The sequence below is a fragment of the Gopherus evgoodei genome, chromosome 3 (assembly GCF_007399415.2).
Source record: "Gopherus evgoodei ecotype Sinaloan lineage chromosome 3, rGopEvg1_v1.p, whole genome shotgun sequence".
NCBI lineage: Eukaryota > Metazoa > Chordata > Testudines > Testudinidae > Gopherus > Gopherus evgoodei.
In genome coordinates, this window is record NC_044324.1 from 12,147,495 (window position 1) to 12,168,091 (window position 20,597).

A 20,597-nucleotide genomic window follows, 5' to 3' on the forward strand; every position below is an offset into this window, starting at 1 on the left:
GTGTGGGCATGAAGGGACAGGAGTTTCTTCCAATCACGGGGTTGTGGTGGGGAGGGATGAGTTCTGCAAAGACTTGGGTCAGGTCATCCTTTCCCCCTTCCTCCCTTCTGTAGCTGGAAGCAGCTCTCATCCCTTCCCGCCTGCATGGTGCCAAAAGGCTGCTGCTGGCCCTGTTCTGGTGTGAACCCTGGAAGAAATCACGCATCACCTCTGAGTATGATCATGTTTTTCCCAAAGATCATATTTTTTTTTGTTAAAAAGGGGGGTGGGATGGTCCTCCTACTTTTAAAAGGAGGGGTCATGTGGCCCCGGCCCCCTCCCCCAGGTTCCAACACTGGTGCCTGAGATTCCTATTTGGCAGCCAAGAGAATCTTGCTTTTTGTTCCTGGACATTTTGGCTGTAGCTGGGGTTTGGAGGTGCCATTGGTGGGTTCCCTTCCCAGAGATGAGCAAAGTAATGAATGTGGGTGTTCACGTCAAATCGGATAATGTCACTAAAGCAGGTAACATCACAGAACTCTTGCTGGGCTGCAGTAACTGTCATTTCGTCTAACTTTTGCTGGAGACGTCTTTGCCCTTCCATATTCTGTTCTTTTGCTGTCAATTCTCCAACATTCTGGTGCACAACAAAACGACTTGGGGCAAGGTGCCCTGGATGCCAACCACTGAACAAACAAACATTTTTTGGTCTCCTAACTTCTCAATTAATTTATCAACAAGTGCGCCAGCCCATTTTAAGGGCACGGAGGAAGCATCGCTGTCCATCAGCTCAATGGGATACCCTGACATCATCAGATCAGCTGCAATCTGAGGCAGTGCAAGAAAACATTCATAATTTTGGTTAGTTACATCCAGAGCTTCATAAATCGGAGCTGTCTCTCTCAAAACGTGTTCAAGGTCAATTGTAGAATCATTTATCTTATTTGAGAGTTTCTAAATTATTTAGCAGTGAATTTTTCAAGTAATTATTTCCTCCTTTTCTTTCTTCCTTTCTTTCTTTCCAGGATTTGAGCCCGCAAGCTGCAGTATTTCTGGTGAAGTTCTGCAAGGCGGTCAGAGGACAAGTCATCCATAAATACTTTCATCCACTGCAGGAAATATTCTTTGGTAGCCTCTAGATGTGACTGAAGAAATCCAATCACTAGCCTCATTCAGAGGTGGATTAAGATTTACTGGGGCCCTGGGTACAAAGAACATTTGGGGCCCCCCACACTCCCTGCCAGAGGTCCCCATTCCCTGCCACAGGGCCCCTCCTCCTGCTTCTCCCCTTCCCCCATGGCCTCGCCTCCTAGCCTGTCCAGAAGCTGGGTGGTGGTAAGAGCTGCCCACGGAGCCTGGGCCACTATGGGGAGTCCTGGACCCTCTACCTGCCCTGGGCAGCACGCTCTGGAGGACAGGGACACAGGCTCCCCAGCACCTCACCCAGGGTAAGTGAGGGGCCGGGGCTCCCCACTTCTGCCTGGGCTACCTTGGCAGCTGGTACTATAGCCTAGGGGTGACCATACATCCCGTTTTGGCCGGGACAGCCCCCTTTTTAAACCCTGCCACAGACGTCCCAACTTTTTTGTCCTGTTTGCTCTTGCCAACTAATCGTCAGTTGGCAAGAGCAAGTGGGACAAATACCCAGTTTTGCAAAAAATGGGTTGGGGGGGTAAGCGGGAGAGTTCAGGGGGGTGAGGAAGGGAGGAGGAGAGGATCAGGCCAGGTCTATGCAGGGGAAGGGTTTGGGAGAGGGACTTGGGCCCGGTCCACGTGAACGGGGGGCACTCGGGTGACCTCCCAGGGGCACCATGCGGCACTGCAGAGGTGTGCACTGCCGGTGTGGAGTCAGAAACTGCTCGCAGCTGGCAAGAGAGTGCTGCATGGGGGGGCACCCAGATTTCTCTGTGCTTCCTGCCAGTGGAGGAACATGGCAGGAGTGAGCGGTGACACACAGATACTGCTCCCCCTCAACGTTCCTCTGTGCCCCCTTAGGGGGCTGTGAGGGGGGGAGCGAGAGCAACAGCAAGTGCTCCGTACATCCAGGTCACTTTCCCCATCTGGGCCATGCTGGGAGGCATCAAGAGCTGCTTCTCTCCTGTCCTCCCCTTACGCAGCACAGGTGGGGAAAGTGACCTGGATGCAGGGAGCCCGGATATTTTGCAGATTTGGAGACTCCAGGAACACACGAAGACCAAGGATAGTGACTACGAACACAGTCACAAATATAAAGTCTTATCTGTACTCAAGTTTTATTGAAGCAATAGTTAAAATTACAATTACCTTGGTCTATACAAATCATACAGAAACCCATGCAATAACTACTCACATCCTCAAGGATATTCTAGGGTCTAATGGATCTCTCAACAGATGATCATTGATAGAGGGATAGTTCCTGCTGGGGTTTCCCTTGGGGTCTTCCCACTTTTACCCAACCAGGGAATCTCTTTTATATTGTAGTTCTGACCACACCTAACACCTTATGCATATACATGAAGGTTTCAGCCCTCTTTTCCTTACCTATACTTCCACACCCCATGAATATTGGGGTGCCCCATTTTTAATAAGTTGTTTCTTAGTTCCCCTTATTATCATTAGCATCTACGGCAACCTGTGGGAAGGACAGGACATTCCATGGTGTTACAATCAGGTGTCTCGTGGTCTTGGACAAATACACTGCTGTCTGTTTCAATCTATTTTTCCATAACATCACCTACTGGAACATCTTTTACAGTAATCTTGTGACCTGACCGGCATGGAGTTATCTGTAGGTCACCCACTCATGCAAAGCATTCCTAAGCCTGTGGCCTAGTCTGGCTAAGCTAAAATCTTACAGGCCTCAGCCTGAAGGCCTTCCATACCAGCCAGGCTTTACCTGTATTTCTAATATACACACAGCGCTCCTAAACACTGGTTAATCTTATACGCCTAGAATCGGATAATTTAAATCTACTAGCACACATTAATTATAGAAAAAATAGCATAGAAATTATCCATAACACTAAATAACAATAATAAATGGCTACAGTAGCAAAGTCTGGTACATTAATGCCCCCATTTTATATAGGGGATGCTATACTAATGTTACAGCTGTTTCAGCTCAGAGATTACAGCCTCCTTTGTAAACTCATCCCACTCTGGAGGGATTGCTCCTTTGCCCTGAAATTTTGCACAATAATCTTCTTCCAATATTGATCTGAAATGGGACACAAACCATTTCCAGTAAGACTGCGCTGAGTTGTCTGCTGTGATGCTCCAATTGGCATATGCAGGTCCCGCTTGTCTATAATTTTTATAGGAATTGATTCTTTCACAAAGCACCATGAAGCAGTCACTTGCTACAAGACTAGAGCAGATCTCAATGACAAGCTGGTCTGTTCTGTACCACTGGGTACCATTCAGGGCCTGAGGACGATGGAAACGAACACTGTGGTCTCCGTCATGACCAGGTATTGTGTTTGTGCAAAGAGCCTTGCAAAAGGGACATTGCTCCCAGCATCCACAGAGCTGTTCGAATAGTATTTTATGAGGCTTCAGTTTAAATGGCTCCATATCAACCACAGCAAATTCCTGTTTCAGGTTTTCTAGGACTGGGGGCAAAGCTCTACTCATTGCCTCTTCAGAAACTCTATGTCCTTTATTTCCTGATGTTTCAATGCTTTTCAGATCACTTCTGGGAAGGTCTAAGTCATCTCCAAGTCGGTTGCAAAATTCATCCAGCCACAAGGATACGTTGCCATATTTATCTTTGACAACTCTAGTCGAGTCACGAATAGCTGAAAGAACAAGAATCTGGAAAGAATCAAGGGAAATAATTAAAAAATTCTCCAGTCTTGAATTTTTCTTGTCTAAACAATAATCATCAACGCATTCTTGATAAAACTCTCTAAGAAGTCCCTTGGGAAGTGAATGTATTCTCTGAACTTCTCAAGTTTTCCTCCTCTGCCAGGGATATCAAATACTGATTTCCAGTTTGGATCTATTGCCATTGAAGGCTGAATAGTTAGACCTCATCTCATTGGCTATGTCAATGGCAGTCTTGTCATAGACTGCCTGGCGGAGAGCTGCAGAAAGCTTGTTGCATAGAAATCAGCAATGTTGTGATGGAGGTTGCTCCTTGGCAGAAATTTGAAAACATTTAAAGAAATCGTCTCTCTTATTTTCAAGATAGACGGTTGGATCATTTGCATTCTTAAATGCTCTGTGCATGTCTTCAAATCGCTCTGCTGCCATTTTGCACAGATACAGGGATAACTCTATTTTGTACTCATTATTAAATGTGTATTTTGAGTTTTTGGCTGCAGAGTCCACCTCTCTTCTTATTTCATTCACTATTTCATGAATGTAACTTTGATTATAATCCATTATCTGCTGTTCCTTCATATCAATTTTCATCTTAACAAGCTGTATGATGCGAGCTGTAACCTGCTTTATGTTCTTTATATCACAGTTATCCAAAGTCTTATTGAAGATATGTAGTGTTTTCTTCATGACAATATGCTTGGAAATATCAACAGAAAATGTATTTTTGTGGGAGGAACTTTTAATTTTCTCTGCTATATTGGATTCCTGTTTAAAATGCTGCAGAAGAATGTTTTCTACATCCAAGCTAATGTCAGGTTCCTCAGCAGAAGGGGCATCTGAAGATACTTCATAGACCCATCGTTTCCAAAGGCCGTCAAAGTTTTCTTTCAATGCTGCTTCACTTAGTTCCTCGCCTTGTAATCTCAGAGCCAACTCTTTGCTTCTTCTGAATAGCTCATTTTCATACTCTGACTTCTTTTCACAAGTTTGCTTTGGTTCTTCTTCAGTTGATAAGTTCTTCAGCTTTCCTCTCAGTTTCATCAATCAGTGATTCTTTCAGATCATTCAGTTTATTTTCAGTACTTGCTTTCCACTGAATTAATATTTCACAGTCTTGATCCTCAGTGAAGAAACTTTCTGTGTCATTCATGATGGCATGATATTTTTCTTTAACTTCTTCTTCAAGGCTTCTCCTGGTGACATGCTGAATTTCTCTCTTCTTAATTCGATTGTTCAGTTTTGTCTGCAGTTCTAGTATGTGACTTCTCAACTGCCAGGTCCACTGGTTAAAATTTTTTCTAACCTGTTGTATGTTGCAATCTCCAGTGTATTCTTGAAGCTGAAAACAAAGTTCTCATTTAATAAAGCCTTCCACAAATCACCTATTCGGACTTTTAACTCTGAAAGCCTTAAAACACTGCCCTTGGATTCCTTTGTGGCAGCCATGAGAATCTTGCTCTTTAGTTCCTGCACATTTTGGCTGTAGCTGGGATTCGGAGGTGCCATTGGTGGGTCTCCTTCCCAGAGATGAGCAAAGTAATGAGTGTGGGTGTTCACGTCAAATCGGATAACGTCACTAAAGCGATTTACATCACAGAACTCTTGCTGGGCTGCAATAACTGTCATTTCATCTAACTTTTGTTGGAGGCGTCTTCGTCCTTCCATATTCTGTTCTTTTGCAGTTATTTCTCCAACATTTTGATGCACAAACAAACAGCTTGGGGAGAGCTTTACTTGCTTCATCCTCAGAAATGCCTGGACAGCGATCTGCAGGACATCTTGCATTTCTGAAGGGTTCTCTCCAAAGATATTTATCACAGTCATGTTGCCAAGACCAATGACAAAGGTGGCTAGTTCGTTATCATGATTGAGTTTTGATTTACTGGTTAGTTCCATGGCCCGGAGCCCTTCAGTATCAACAACCAGTATATAATCAATGTTCAGACTTCGTTGGAGATTCTCGTTCACTTTAATTAGTTGCATAAATGCTCCCCTGGTGCATCTGCCTGCACTGACGCTAAACTGAAGACCAAACATGGCATTTAACAGTGTTGACTTCCCAGTACTCTGGATTCCAAGCACTGAAAGGACAAACACCTTTTTGTCTCCTAACTTCTCAGTCAACTTGTCAAAAACTGATCTCACCCATTTCAGTGGCACGTATGAAGCATCACCATCCATCAGCTCAATGGGATACCCAGAAGCCATCAGGTCAGCTGCAATTTGTGGAAGTTCAAGAAAATGTTGATGTTCTTGGGACAAAGTACTGAGAGCTTCATAAATTTGAGCAACCTCTCTCAGAATGTGTTCAAGGCCAATCGTAGAAGCACTTATCTCAGCTGAGACTGTTTCCAAGTTACTTTTCAATACATTTTCTGAGTCACCATTTTCTCCTGGGTCTGTTTCTTCCAGCATTTGTGACCATAAGACATGGTATTTTTGGCGAAGTTCTGCAAGATGATCAGAGCTCAAGTCATCCAGAAATACTTTCAACCACTGCAAGAAATATTTTTTGGTGGTCTCTGAATGGGACTGGAGAATTTCCAGCACTGACCTCATTAAATCATTGTGGGAGGATGCTCTCCTTATCTGATCATGTCGTATAGCACGTTTTTCTGATTCAATTTGGCTCCGGTGCTGTTCAATGCTTCTCTTCATTTTATCTTGTAAGCGGGTAAGTTCCTTATCTTTCCTACACCACTTGTGCCACAATTGTCCTTGAAGAGGCAATAGCTCTTCCTTCATGCCCGATAAGTTATTCTCCTTGAAGAGGACCATCACTGTCTGTGCCATTGACTTGGCTTGTTTACACTCTTCTTTGTCTTCATCAATGAGAAAACCACGCTGGCGGGCAGTTTCTGCACAGGTTTCAAGACTACAAGTGGGGTTCGAACCAGCCAGTAAATCTTTGATTGTTGTTGCCAGTTCATCAATTAACTCTGCTTCATTTCTGTTCTTCATGCCTATTTTTATGTTTAGATTGGATTTACTTGCTACGTTTTCTTTTTCAGTGAAAAGACATATAAAAGGCTTTGGAGAGTTCAGGAGATCACTTACAATTTGCCTGCCTATTTTATTCTCATCAGAAGCTGTAAAGAGAACCACATTTATAGAAGCGATCTCCTGTAAAAATCTGACCTGCTGCTCATGCTCTCTTGCATCCCCATGAAGATTAGTGAAGGCGATGCAATCGTCAAATCTGTCATCACCCTTTCCTCCTGGACAGTACCAGGAGATTTCCACAACCCCGTTCATCAGGAGACAATCTTTACTGCTGCCTCTACAATCACGATGGAAAAAAATGTCATGTTTGTGCCTACTCAGCAGAGCATTCAGGATCTGAGACTTAGAACAATGAGGCAAATTACCAATCCGTGTGAAGGACACCACAGGTGTATCTGCTTGATAAATCAGTTTGTTTTTATAATTTTTAATGCTAGTCTCCACTCCTGATTTCTCAATATGTTGCCACTCTTTTGAACTGGCTAAGGGACCAAAGAGGAAATTCTATTTGTGAAGTACAAGGATTTGGCACCAGAAGTGGGAGTGCAAACTGGCAGATAGCCAGCTTTGTTGAAAGATATTGTCTCATGAAATCATCTGCACAATGAAAAATTGCCATCTGGACATCCATTGGGTGCACATGTGTCTGCCTTGGTGCACCAGACTCATTAGTTCCCTCATCATCATTTAAAAAGTCCTCGTAAATATCTGAGGTTGCATCTGAGGATTCGTTCATCTTGCTTGATGTGTTCAATACACTTGTTATTCCTTGTTTTGTTTTAGAGTCATCTTTGCAAACCAGATACCGTACCCGATAGTCCAGCATCAACAGCTTTTGCAAAAAATAAAATGGCAGCTCACTCTCAGTGCTGGGCTGTCTGTCATGTAAAGAGGTCTTGTCAACCATATGGAAATCTGACATCCCCATTTTCCTTGGATAGTAGTTTTCAAGTCCAAGTCGTTTGATCAGATTGAGAAAGTCTTGAGATTTGAATCCTTCAGACATTTTAACATCCTTTGGTGGCGCTTGGGGCTGTGGCTTTGGTAGGGGTGTCTGCTTTGCCCTTTGACAGACATCCCTTAGTTCTTTTATTATATCCTGTTTCTGCAGATTGCTACTGGAAGTTTCATATTCTCCTTTTACAAGGGTTTTTAGGTCTCTTTCCAAGGCATTCCAGTCATCACATGCATTAGGCTTCATAAAGACATGAGCTACTTCACCTGACAACAACTTTCCCAGGTGACGCTTCATGAAAGTCAAACGTTTCTTCTTCTCCTCTGGAGACACGTCTTTGAATTCAGCTGTCACTGTCAGACCTGTCAATAGCAGGAAAGCCTGAGCTCTGGAAACATCCTGATCCCTAAGGGTCAAATATCTCTCATGTGCCCTTTGCATTTCCTCTAACATGAAGTTAATTTCTGGGCATCTGAGGAGATACTGAAAAGTGTTACTGTCCACATGATATCCTGCACTGGCTGCAACGGAGAGTAATAACAGTTCTATGTCTATCTGCTCTTGGCCCTGTAGAGCCTTCCGCAAGGAACAGAAAGCTAAACTCACATCCAAGCTGGCCTTTACTTTTGCTGCCTCCACTGCTGCTGGGGAGGAGTTAGGCCCATAGGTAACAGCCTGTATGTAATTCTTCACTTCCTGTAGGACTTGAATGAAATCAGCAAATTCAGAAACACAGATAGCTTTTTGCTGCTTTTCTTTCGCATGAAAGATCCACTGCATAATGGAGGAAGATTTGGGGAAATTCTTAACTGAATAGATATGAGGATCCAGAAGGCAGCGCAGCAGAAATTTGGTGGACATGGTGTTATGTGCAGGTAAATTTTTGCATAGTAAAACTGTGTTTTCCAGGAAATCCTGAAGCACCTTATCCGACAGGCAAATGTCAATCCAGGTCCTGTTGTGTTTTGTTTTCTCAATAAGCTTCTGTTTGAAATTGAGCAGCGTCACCAGCTGCTCTTCATCCCCAGTGACTTCCCAGGTCTTCATTTCCTCTAAGAATGATCTAGCCTCATCCACTGCACTGACTAATTCCTCCCCAACCAATGTCCTTGCACTGAGCTTTGTTAGGGCTTCATAGGCCCTTGTGAGGCTGCTGCTCATTTGATAAACATCGTTAAAATCTTGTCTGTGATTGGACAGGATTATGTCCCACACTGGAATCATCTGAGAACCTCTGTCAATAACAGACCAGGTTTTGTTACTGGCCAGTAGCCCAGATTTCCATGCTGTGAGTGAATCCACTCCAGGTGGGCCGCCTGTCTTGGTCACAAACAGCTGAACCTCTGTTTGCATTTGTTTTCTATCTGTGCCCTGAAATGAGGTTTCAGAACCTGATTTTGATGCAGTCACACCAGCTGCAATGCTCAAACCAAACCCACCATAGCTGCCTCCAATACGGAAGCTGAGTGCATCAGATGTTCGTTTCTTCACCTCGTTCAGCTGCTCTGCCCGGAATCCCTCAGACGACGCTTTCCACCAGAATATCCCACCCAAGTGAAGGGGGCCCTGGTTTACATGAGATCCGAATCGACTGAAGAAACTCCCGCCCCTGCTCTTCAGCAAGTTGAGCTTGTCCGACTCTGAGGTGTGACTTAAAATGTCCTCAATCTCTTTTAATTCTTGCAGCGCCGCACTGGAAAGTCGAAGCTGATACTTTGGGAAGTAGCATGAAGCCAGTGGGAGGTAGCTGTACTTGGTGGTGCAAATGTAGGTGTGTTCAGAGCGGGACCTGTGGGTTTCTTCAGACTCCGAAAAGCTGCTGTAATCTGAGCTGGTTTCAGCACTGAACGCCCCAAATCCGCCTTTGGCTGTGACACTAATGCTGAAGCCCAGCTTCTCCATGGCCCTTGTGAATGAGGATTCTGCTTCAGCCGATGAAAACTCCTTCTTCTCAAACAACGGCCCTTGCTCTGGACCAAAGAGCTCCAACCCTTCTGGGATGTCTATGAGCTGCTCTCGCTTCTCCACCATTTCTGCAAGCTTCTTGGTCTGGTAAATGCCCTGCAGGGCCAGCCCTCCTGACGCCCGTCTCAAAACTTCCTTGTCGGGGAGATTCTCACTCTGGGACACCGACTCCTCCAGGAGGTCTAATTGTCTGTGCACATTCTCTATCACTTCCTTCAAAGTCTTCTCAGCTGGTGCCCAATACTCTGGGGCTATGTCCATAGCTCCCTGCAGCTCCTCCTCTTTCTTTGTTACAGCTTCCTCATGGCGGCTCCTGCCTTTCTCCTGCATTTCTTTTAGCTCCTTCAGTGCCGACTTAGCCTGCTCCTGCCTCTTCTTTAGCATCTCCAAGCGCTGCTCCTGCAGCTGCTTCATTGTTGCCTTGCTGTCTATCTTAAGTAGTTCTTGGAGGGCCTGCTTTTCCCATGTGTGCTGCACGTCGCACTCTAATTTTAGGTAGTCTTCATATCGCAGGTGTTTCAGGGCTTGGGTAGAGGTAACTCCAAGTTGTTTGTGCAGTTTAGGCAGCCAGTACTCTGCACTCAGACCCACTGCTCCCAGTCTCTTGGCTAGTTCATCCTTTGCAGCATCTCCCTGCGCTGAATTCTGGGAGTTTTCCTTTCCTGTAGACATGGCTGTGAAATGGAGTAGAAAAAAAAATCACTTTCATGAAGATGTCTCTCCTTCCCTCCCTACCTCCCTCAGCTCCATTCCCAGCCTTATGTAATATATAATGGGCTACACTGTGGCACTTAGCCACAGCCAGGGTGGATAAGAAATTATGACTTTGAAAAAATAAAAATAAATTAAGGATTTTATATTTTTTATTTAAATGTAAGCAGAGTCAGGATGAGCTCTACCCTGACATCTGGTGGTGAATTATGATGAGTTGTGGAAAAGAACTGCAGGGGCTGGTCTTGTTTGCATAGGCACACCCACCCGACCTAGCATGTGCCGACAGCAGCCCAAATTGTCACTTTGGCTGCTGTGGGATCCCCAATTTCTCTGTTATTCGGCCGGAGGAGGAATAAAGTGTTGTTACCCTGATTATGTGAATCAAGGCCAGTGGAACAGTTTTATGACAGAGGGACTCACCATCAACTAAGTAGCACTTGCTAGACAAGGGACATGGGTTCCAAAACCCAGTGAATTGAGGGATGGGTACTTGTGGGTTCCCTTTGAGGGCCTGAAACACCAATTGTACTGCTTCTTTTCTCCAATGTTGACTAGCAGAGCTAATTTTGATTCCATTAAGAGTCTAGTTACAGGCTGCTGTGCTGAATTAACTTTGGGCTAATGGTGCACCAGCATTGGGACTTCCCTATTATAAGCTGAAATCACTAAAGAGCTAAAATTACTAAGGGCTGAGATCACTGAGTGCTGTGTTAACTAGTGGTGGAGCCTGAAGATATATTGCTAAGCAGCTGGCAGTTTGTGGGATGGTTGGAGCAGCCCATAGGATGGTGAGTGAAGTGGAGCTGAGCTGTTTGCAGGATGGTTGGAGCAGCCCACAGGATGGCGAGCAGAGCGGAGCTGAGCAGTTTGCAGGATGGTTGGAGCAGCCTGCAGGATGGCAAGTGGAGCAAAGCAGAGCGGAGCAGTTTGTGGGACAGCTGGAGCAGCTCATTGGATGGCTGATGGAGTGGTGCGGCTCGTGGTGAAGGCTGCAGCAGAACTGCACGGAGAGGCTGGGCAGTCAGCCTCGGACCATGTAAGGTGCCCCTTAACACCGCATGTGCCCCTTCCCCCCCATTTCCACCCAGGCTTGGGGGGGTTTAAAACTCTGCAGATAAACTTTTGAACTCTGGGGCTGCACTGACAAGGGACAGAGACTTTTGGGTTGTTGGGCTTTTGGGTGATTTTTGGGTTGCTGGACTTAAGAGACTTTTGGGACTTTGGGGTGATCTTTTGAGTTGTTGGACTTAAGACCCTGAGGGGAAAAGGATACTGCCAAACTTACTTGGGGGTGGGTCTTTTGCTCATGGTTTGTATTATGAATCCTGTTTGTGGTGTTTCCCTAACATAATGCTGCATTGTTTCCCTCCTTTATTAAAAGGATTTTGCTACACTCAGACTCCGTGCTTGCAAGATGGGAAGTATTGCCTCTTAGAGGTGCCTGGGGTGGTGGTATGTAATTGTCCCAGGTCACTGTGGGGGAGCTTGAGCTGGTTTTGCATTGAGTTATTGAAACAGAACCCCTAGATACTGAACCCAGCCCTTGTTGCTGCCAACTCAGATGGGCAGAAGGGTTACATAAATATATTTTTCGTTTTAAAAATAAACCAATTTGAAATTATATTTGAAATTATCAAAATATATGTTAAGGCCTAAACTACTTATAATATATTAAAATCATTTACATTAAATACAATTAATATTAAGTAGTATGTTTGCTGGCTAATTTTTAAAGAAAGTCAAACTACAGAATGGCTGGAAGTCATTATCCAAGCACCTGGAACCAGAGTTTGCTGAAGGGCTAAACTAGCTTTAGACAGCAGTAGCCTCTTCTGCAGTTGCAGCAAACATTTTCTTCATCTCAGTTTATTCAACTAGGTCAGTTCATTCAAAGTTAAGAAACCAACTGGGAGTCAATGAAGCACAAACTCTTGTTTTCCTCTTCCAATCTATGAATAAAAACTAGGTCTGAGAGAATGAGATCTACTAGTTCTAAAATCCTGAAGGTTAGGATGAACGGAAACAATCTTTCAATTTACTACTGCAGATAATACTTCCTTTCAGAAATTTGTGAGTTCTAAATGTGAAATATGTTTTAATAAATGTTTTTCTTATATTCAGCACATTTATGGTAGTTTTATTTAACTAATAAAAACAAAACTTTAAATGCTTTTTTTGCACATTTTCACTTGAATTCCAATTTCCATTAAAATAGAGCTTGACACAAATCATAAGTAAAAAATTAAACATAATTTCAGAAATAAGAAATTCATCATTCACCATTTTTCTAATATAATAAAGAAATGTAAAAATTAAGAATCTGAATAAATGTATGTTAGGCTATGTAATAATTTAAATAAATTTGTATAGCTATAGTGTATCCTCCTGGTTAGCAAAAAGTACCACCAAATTTAGTGTGAAGTCTCTAATTCTTTGCAAATCAACATTTTTTTTTAGTAGTTAGCAACCACTGAGACTCAACATTTCTTTATGTAAGTATCTAAAGGTACAAATGCCAAACAAGATGAATGGGGCAGTTTCAAGCTGTCTCCAGCCTCGGGGAGATATCGCTGCATTGGTTACACTGGGTCACATTTTAAAGGGTTTTTTTCCAGCTGTGTGAGTTAGAGCAGCGGTTCTCAACCTGTAGTTTGCGGACCCCTGGGGTTTGGCAGACTGTGTCTAAGGGGTCCACAAAAGACTTAGACTGAAAACTGACTGAACAAAATTCAACTCTATATACAGACAATAGATTTCCAAAGGGGTCACATCCATTTGAAATTTTTTAGAGGTCTGCAAATGAAAAAAGGTTGTGAACTACAGGATGAGCCGTAGAATTTTGCTTTAAATTAAGACTTTTATTCTGGAGCTCGAGATCTAGAAAAAACCCAGAGATGTGTTGGGGAGGGAGCTAAAGTTGCAGCTGCCTGTGTTTGGTACGTTCTGACTTTTGAGCGCATCGCTGCACAGCCTAAATCTCCTCTCTCAACAGGGCGCCCTTTGAATGGCAGAAGGGCCATTTCTCATCCAAAGCCAAAGGAGGGAGGGTTCCCCTAATAGGAGAGAAGAGCCAACGCTGAATCAAACCAACTTACCCATGTGCACTTTGCCTGGCAAACACTAGTGCAAAAGCTTATTCGGTTAAAAATGCCATTCTCCCCGCTTACCTCAGGGGGTCGCTCTTACCCTGTGCATTAATTAACTGGATGGAGTTTATAGAGATGCCAGCCTCAGGTCCGGCTCTCCCCATCCCAGAACCGTGGGGCTTTTCCTTCAGCCCTGGGTTACCTGGCGGCATTTCTAGAGCTGTTGGGAGATGCTGATGCAGCCCAAGAGGATGAAAAACTGAGGTGGAGGGTAAGTGGTGCCGAGGGCCTGAGCCTGCCCCACTGCCAGGGGAGACTCTCATTGGGAGGACCCATCACCCTCGCAGCCGCAGCCTTTTTCCTAGCAGGGAATTACCTGCAAACAAACTTTGAGTTTTACAAATTCGCTGGCAGCCGCGGATTATCAGGGACACGTTATCGTATGAAACCAGGGGCGGCAGGTTTGTGTCATTTTTGGTGGTGCCCAGAATGGGTCCAAGTCCCCGTTCCCCCCCACATACCCCCCCCCACCTATGGCTCTGGGAGGGCGTTAGGGTGTGGTAGGGGTGCAGGCTGGGGGTTGGGGATTGGGGTGCAGGAGATGGTGCAAAGTGCGGACTCTGGGAGGGAGTATGGGTGCTGAGTGCAGGCTCTGGGCTGGGATGGGGGTTTGGGTGCTGGGTGCAGGCTCTGGGCTGGGACAGAGAGTTGGGGTACAGGAGGAGGTGCGGGGTGCGGACTCTGGGAGGGAGTATGGGTGCTGGGTGCAAGCTCTGGGCTGGGATGGGGGGTTGGGTGCTGGGTGCAGGCTCTGGGCTGGGACAGAGAGTTGGGGTACAGGAGGAGGTGTGGGGATGGGCCAGGGATGAGGAGTTTGGGGTGCAGCAAGTAGAATGCCCTGAGGCTGGGGTGAGGGGCCAGAGAGGAGGACTCCACCCAACCCTCTCCCCGCCGACAGCAGCAAACTCCGGGGGAGGAAGGGATCCTCCACGGACCCCTGGCACGACACTCACCCAAGCCCCCTCAGTCTGCTGCTCAGGAAGTCCAGCCAGGATAAGCACCCCTCCCCCGTCAATTGGGAGTCGCCTGCCGGGGTGTCGGGGCAAGGGCGGCCATGCACCTCCTCCCTCCAGAGGCACAGCTGCCCCCTCAGCCTGCCCTGGCATGGCTCCCTTGTAGCCAGCTGTGGCAGCAGCCAGCCAGGGAGCACAGTGCGCAGAGCTGCAGGGGGCAGCCGCTCACTGCCCAGGGCAAGCAGGGATGCTCGGGGGAGGCATGCAGAGGCGGCAGGCGGGGCTGGGGCAGAGACCTGGCCCCAAGCTAGCTTTGGTTGAATTTTCTGGAGCCCAGCACCATGGGCCCATACAACTCGCCGTCCCTGGGTGCAACCAGCTGGGGAAACGGGCCCTTTTCCATTTGCTAAGGCTCCTAATTTTGTTTCCTATGTAGCTGTTCGCCCAGTGCAGCCTGGGGTAAATGGACATGTCTGGGCCAGACCCAGCAAGGATCTAAATGGTGGGGCCCCATACTGATCCCCCTTCAACTGCCTGAACTCGGACCCCTCCTTTCTCTCCCCCACCTGCTCCTGAATCTGCCCCCCCCGTTTATCCCCCCACCTGCTTCTGAGGCCTCCCCACCCTGCTCCAGACCTACCCGCTGCCCCTTAACCCCACTAACCTGCTCCCAGCTCTGCCCCCGCAGCCCAGCTCTGCCAGCCAGCTGCTGGATGCATTTTCTGCCGCTCAGCCCCTGATCTCAGGCAGGAGCGGCAAGTTGTATGGGCCCGTGGTTCTAGGCTCCAGCAAATTCAGGCCCAGCTCCACCAATGTTTGGGGTCGGGTCTCTCCCCTGTCCCCGCACGCCCCCCCCAAGTGTCCCTGCCTGTACCCTGGGCAGTGAGCGGCTGCCCCCGGCAGCTCCGCGCTGTGCTCCCTCCCCGGCCGCTGCCGGCTACAAGGGAGCTGCACTGGGGCAGGCTGAGGCGGCTGTTGTGCCTGCAGAGGGAGGAGGCACATAGCAGTCCTCCACCCCCACCCCGCAGGCAACTCCGAGTAGACTTGTGGGGGGGGTTATCTTGGCTGGAGCTCCTGAGCAGCAGCCTGGGGGGGGCTTGAGTGAGTGTCATGCTGGGGGGGCCGGGGAGGGGCCCTTGGTCCCCCAGAGCTCATTGTTGCCAGAGGGGAGAGGGCTGCGGGGGGTTCTCCTCTCTGGCCCCCAGCCCCAGGGCAGCCTGCCTGCTGCACCCCAAACTCCTTATCCCTGGCCCAGCCCCACACCCCGCATCCCCTCCAGTACCCCAACCCTCTGTCCCAGCCCAGATCCCACACCCAGTACCCAAAACTCCCTCCCAGAACCCACACCCTGCACCCAACCCCCTGCTCCAGCCCAGACCCTGCACCCCAAGCCCCCTCCTGAACCCAAACTCCCTCCCAGAGCCTGCACCCCTCTTGCACCCAAACTCCATCCCAATGCCCACACCCCTCACTCCTCCTACACCCAAACCCCCTCCTGCACCCAAACTACCTCCCAGAGCCTGCAGCCCGCACCCCTCCTGCACCAGCCCAGAGCCTGCACCCCTCTCACACCCAAACTCCATCCCAGAGCCCACACCCCAAACCCCCTCCCGCACCCAAACTCCATGCCAGAGCCTTAGTCGGGGTGGGGGGTAGGGGGAAACAGGACTTGGACACGTTCTGGGCACCACCAAAAATGATACAGACCTGCCGCCCCTGATCTCAGGGCTGTCCCCCTCAGCTCAGCCAGCCCGGCCCGGCCCTGGCACCTTTTCCCAATACTTTACTCCCCCTCACCCAGTCTGCTCCTGAGCCCTGCCCCCACCCCCTCATCCTCCCAGCCTGCCCCAGCATCATCCCCCTCCCAGAGCCTGCTCTGGGGCCCACGCCTGCCTGTGCTCTGCTGAGCTCCTGTGAGCCCCGATTTCTTCATTGCCTCTTACTGGCCCCGTTCTCAGGCCTAAACTGCATCAGAAAGACCCCGGGACCCCTCCCCAGCGTCCATTAACCCAGCAGAGACTACATGAGCGAAAGAGCAGGGGGCAAACGAGAACCCCCTAGGCCCAGGCACGAGAACCTTCCCCATCCCTAGGGGGAAATACCTGCATTAGGAGACTGCACCTTCTTTCCCCACTGCCTTCCCATCCGCCTCCTCGGGCCCCACTTGCTTTCCCCGGCAACTTGTTCACTTTCACTTTCACTCTTTCCTCGGCATGCCATTCTTGCAGTCTCAACTGGCTTTTGCTTAACTAGAAACCACATGCATGCTCTGTAAAGGCTGAGATTTCCTGTAGAGAGTCAACTGTTTTCCACAAGCCCATGCATGCAACTCAATTCAAACACACAGACACTTTAGTGCTGGAGATTTCGGTAGGGAGTTAGCTTTGGTGGGGCTACAGTTTGCTCCTAAGCCCCATCCACACAGAATGCCAAAATGAGATGCCACTTGCTGTAGACCAGGGGTCGGCAACCTTTCAGAAGTGGTGTGCCGAGTCTTCATTTATTCACTCTAATTTAAGGTTTCGCGTGCCAGTAATACATTTTAACATTTTTAGAAGGTCTTTTTGTATAAGTCGATAACATAGAAATAAACTATTGTTGTATGTAAAGTAAATAAGGTTTTAAAAATGTTTACCAAGCTTCATTTAAAATTAAATTACAATGCAGAGCCCCTCAGATCAGTGACCAGGACCCAGGCAGTGTGAGTGCCACTGAAAATCAGCTCGTGTGCTGCCTTTGGCACGCATGCCATAGGTTGCCTAACCCTGCTGTAGACTGTGAAGGCCTACATAATAGCTTCATCCCATTTCTTTCTTACCTGCTTTAATCAGCAGAAAAGTCAACAATATAGACATTTACAATGTTGCCATTAGGTTTCAGAGTCCACAATTTCATTCTGATAAATGGGGCAGTTCCTGTCTGCCGGAGATATAGTTTCAAGCTGTCTGACTGCTCCAGGAGACATTCTGCACTGGTTACATTGGGCCACTTTTAAAGGGGGTGGATTGTATTTTGGGAGATGGGTTGTTTTTTGTTGTTGCTTTTTCGGGGGGGCAGGGGGCCAGGGAGAAGAGGTTGCAACCATGTGAGTTAGAGATTTAATTTTGTTTTGAATTGGAACTTGGATTCTAAAACACAAGCTGCAGCCACTGTAGAAAAATCCAGGATACATGCTGGGTGCAGAGTTGAACCCGCACCTGCATATTTATGCTTGGCACAGTCTGACAATGCAGCGTCTCACTGTGCAATCTACATCATCTCTGAACATGGCGTATTTTGACTGGAAGAGCGTCTCTCTGCTACAAAGGCAGTGGCGGGAGGGCTCACCCTTAGCACGAGAGAAGAACCAGCTCTGAACCAAACTTTCCCACCTTCGGTTTGTCTGGCAAATACTTGAGTCAGAGCAAAAGCTGATTCTGCTAACAATGCCGTTCTCCCCTCTCACCGCAGAGGGTCAGCTTCACCCTGGGCATTAATTATCCTGCTGGCATTTATAGAGATGCCCCTTCATCCATGGCTCTCCCCCTCCCAGAGCAGGGGGGCTTTTCCCTTCACCATTGGTTACCACCCTGACGGGGTTTCTAGAGCTGCTGGGGGTTGTTGATGTAGCCCAGGACGAAGACAGATGGAAATGGAGAGCTCGTGGGGTCCAGGCCACGAGCCTGCCTGTTGCCTGGGATGAATTTCATGCACATCGCACCTCTGACCTCACAGACGCAGCCATTTTGCTCTCCAGGAATTATCTGCAAACAGATCTTGAGTATGATGAGTTTATTGGCAGCAGCGGATTATCAGGGACATGTTATTCCATCTTCTCGGCTCCTCCTCACCTACACTTCCGTTCTTTCTATCGACTGCCTCCAAACCTGCCCTCCGGGACAGAGGGAAACATGAAACCTGATGGGGCTGCAGGTGCTTTTCCATGCTTTCTATTTGCTAAAGCTCCTAAATTTGCTTCCCATGTAGCTCTTGGGCCAAATGCAGCCTGGGGTAAATTGACGTGTCTGGGCTAGACCCAGCAAGGATATAAATGGTGGGGGAAGTTACAGGTTGGGTGGCTGCTGGTCAGAAACCAGGTGTAAATGGTACAGAATTAGTGCAACTTCCATTGATCTGCCATCCAGTGCATGTGCACAAGGCATCCAAATCCAGCCCTGGTGTCACTCCACTGACACCAACGGGCTACTAGGATCTTAGCGATGCCTTTGGCCCTCAGAATCCAAGACAAAGGCCGACAGTAGGTCTGAGTCCTGTTCAAAGAACCCTCCTGTATTCCTGGGGGAACCTCGCTCCAGCCACTGAGAGGACAGTAATATAAAGACTATATGGTAACAGCTTTGTTATCTGGCATATTGGGGGAATGGGGGCTGCCAGTAAGTAAAACATTCCAGTTAACTAAGAAAGAGGGTGTTTGGGTGCAGGAGAGGGCTCAGGGCTGGGGGTTGGGGTGCAGAACGGGATGTGGGTCATGGGTTCTGGCAGGGTATTTGGGTGTGGGAGGGGGGCTCAGGGCAGGGATTAGGGCACGGGCGAGGGTGCAGGGAGCCGGATCAGGGCAACACTCAACTCGGGTGAGTCTCTGCAAGTGGCAACATGTCCCTGCTCCTCCTAGGTGGAGGCACGGCTAGGTGGCTCTACACGCTGCCTCCACCCACAGGCACCGCCCCTGCAGCTTCCATTGGCCACACTTCCCAGCCAATGAGAGCTGCAGAGCCAGCGCTCAGGGCAGTGCAGGGCAGGGGCAGCATGCAGAGCTGCTTGCCCCACCTTCATCTAGAAGCAGCAGGGACATATTATCACTTCCGGGTAGCCACGCAGAGCCAGGTAGGTAGTCTGCCGGCCCTGCATCAACCGGACTATAAACCAGACTTTCAGTGAAGATCAGAAATGCCAGTTTATAGAGATTTCCAGCTGGAAAACACAGCTTTTACTGTACACTGTATTGGGCAAAATCCTGGTTCCATTGAAATCAAAAGCTCTCACTGAACCCAGGGGAGGCAGGTTTGGCCGTTTGTCTCTGCAGCGCAGTGTTCCACTCATCACATGGTTCGATCAAAAGATTCCCAGTTACAGCCAAACTGGCTACTTCACACAGCTATTAAACCTGGTTCAGTTCCCTTCGGAATGCCTCAAACCGGGCCTTCGGCAGTGCCTTGTAGGAATCCGTGCCCAGCTGCAGGCACTGCTGTGGTTCATTATCGTGCCACGTACTGTCCCCAGATGGGTCAGATGTGAACCACAGGGCACCCAGTCACACACTGGCTATTGACCGTTTACTTGTAGTGTTTATCTAAGAAAGGGAATGAACTCGCTGTCTGAGAAACATCCCAAACGCAAACCCTCCATGTTATGCCCTTCTTGGTGCAGCTCCAGTGGGTCCTGGCTTCTCTGTGTCTTTCAGATGTAAGCTCTTTGGGGCAGGGAACTTGCTTTCTTCTCTGTCTGTACAGCACCTAACACAACAGGGCCTTGAGCTTGATCAGAGACTGCAAATGCTACTGAACTAGAAACCAGTATAACAGGGACGTGTCTTTGTTCTGTACAATTCCCAGCACATGGTCAGTGCTGCACAACCAATAAAGCAAACCGTGGTACTTGCAGTTTGCATCATCTTTTTCACACACACTGGAGCAGGGCCGTCTGCCCCTTTAAAGGCCTGCAGAGCCAGAGAGCAGCAAGTCCTGGCCCAAGAAGAAGCCCAGCAGGCAGGTGTTGGGAACCAACTGATCCAGCCAGGCAGCAGCTAATGGTTGGCAGAGTCCCAGTGGAAGGGATTAAAACAGAGCAGGGGCGGCTCACTGCTCTGTCCCCAAGTTGGCGGACAGGCCCACCAGCCGACAAACAAATTAGCCCAAAATGCTTGACAGCATTATAAGACATAGCAGTGGCATTCTGCCAGGGACACAGTGCGTAATTCCCCAGAACCCCCGTCTGGCAGACTTCAGGGCAGGGCATATTGGTTGAGCTCTGTGTCCTGCTGTGTGGAAGCAGAAGGACCTGGATGGGGCAGGATGGTGATGGTGGGCTATGCCAGCAAGTGGTGGTCTCTGGCCCCCATGCGTTCCCCTAAGCAGTGCT

The 20,597-nt window shown here is 48.1% G+C and overlaps 1 protein-coding gene across 1 annotated transcript; it reads right to left on the reverse strand.

The window, feature by feature from the left end:
• Positions 1-2,207: 2,207 nt before the first annotated feature.
• LOC115648018 (interferon-induced very large GTPase 1-like) lies at positions 2,208-16,706 on the reverse strand. Its single transcript, XM_030555085.1, is given in 11 exon segments — positions 2,208-3,851; positions 3,854-3,910; positions 3,913-3,939; positions 3,942-4,069; positions 4,071-4,104; positions 4,107-4,766; positions 4,769-4,792; positions 4,795-5,076; positions 5,079-7,255; positions 7,257-10,380; positions 16,622-16,706. Coding segments are annotated over 11 exon segments (7,344 nt in total). The 5' UTR covers positions 16,665-16,706; the 3' UTR covers positions 2,208-3,063.
• Positions 16,707-20,597: the final 3,891 nt, after the last annotated feature.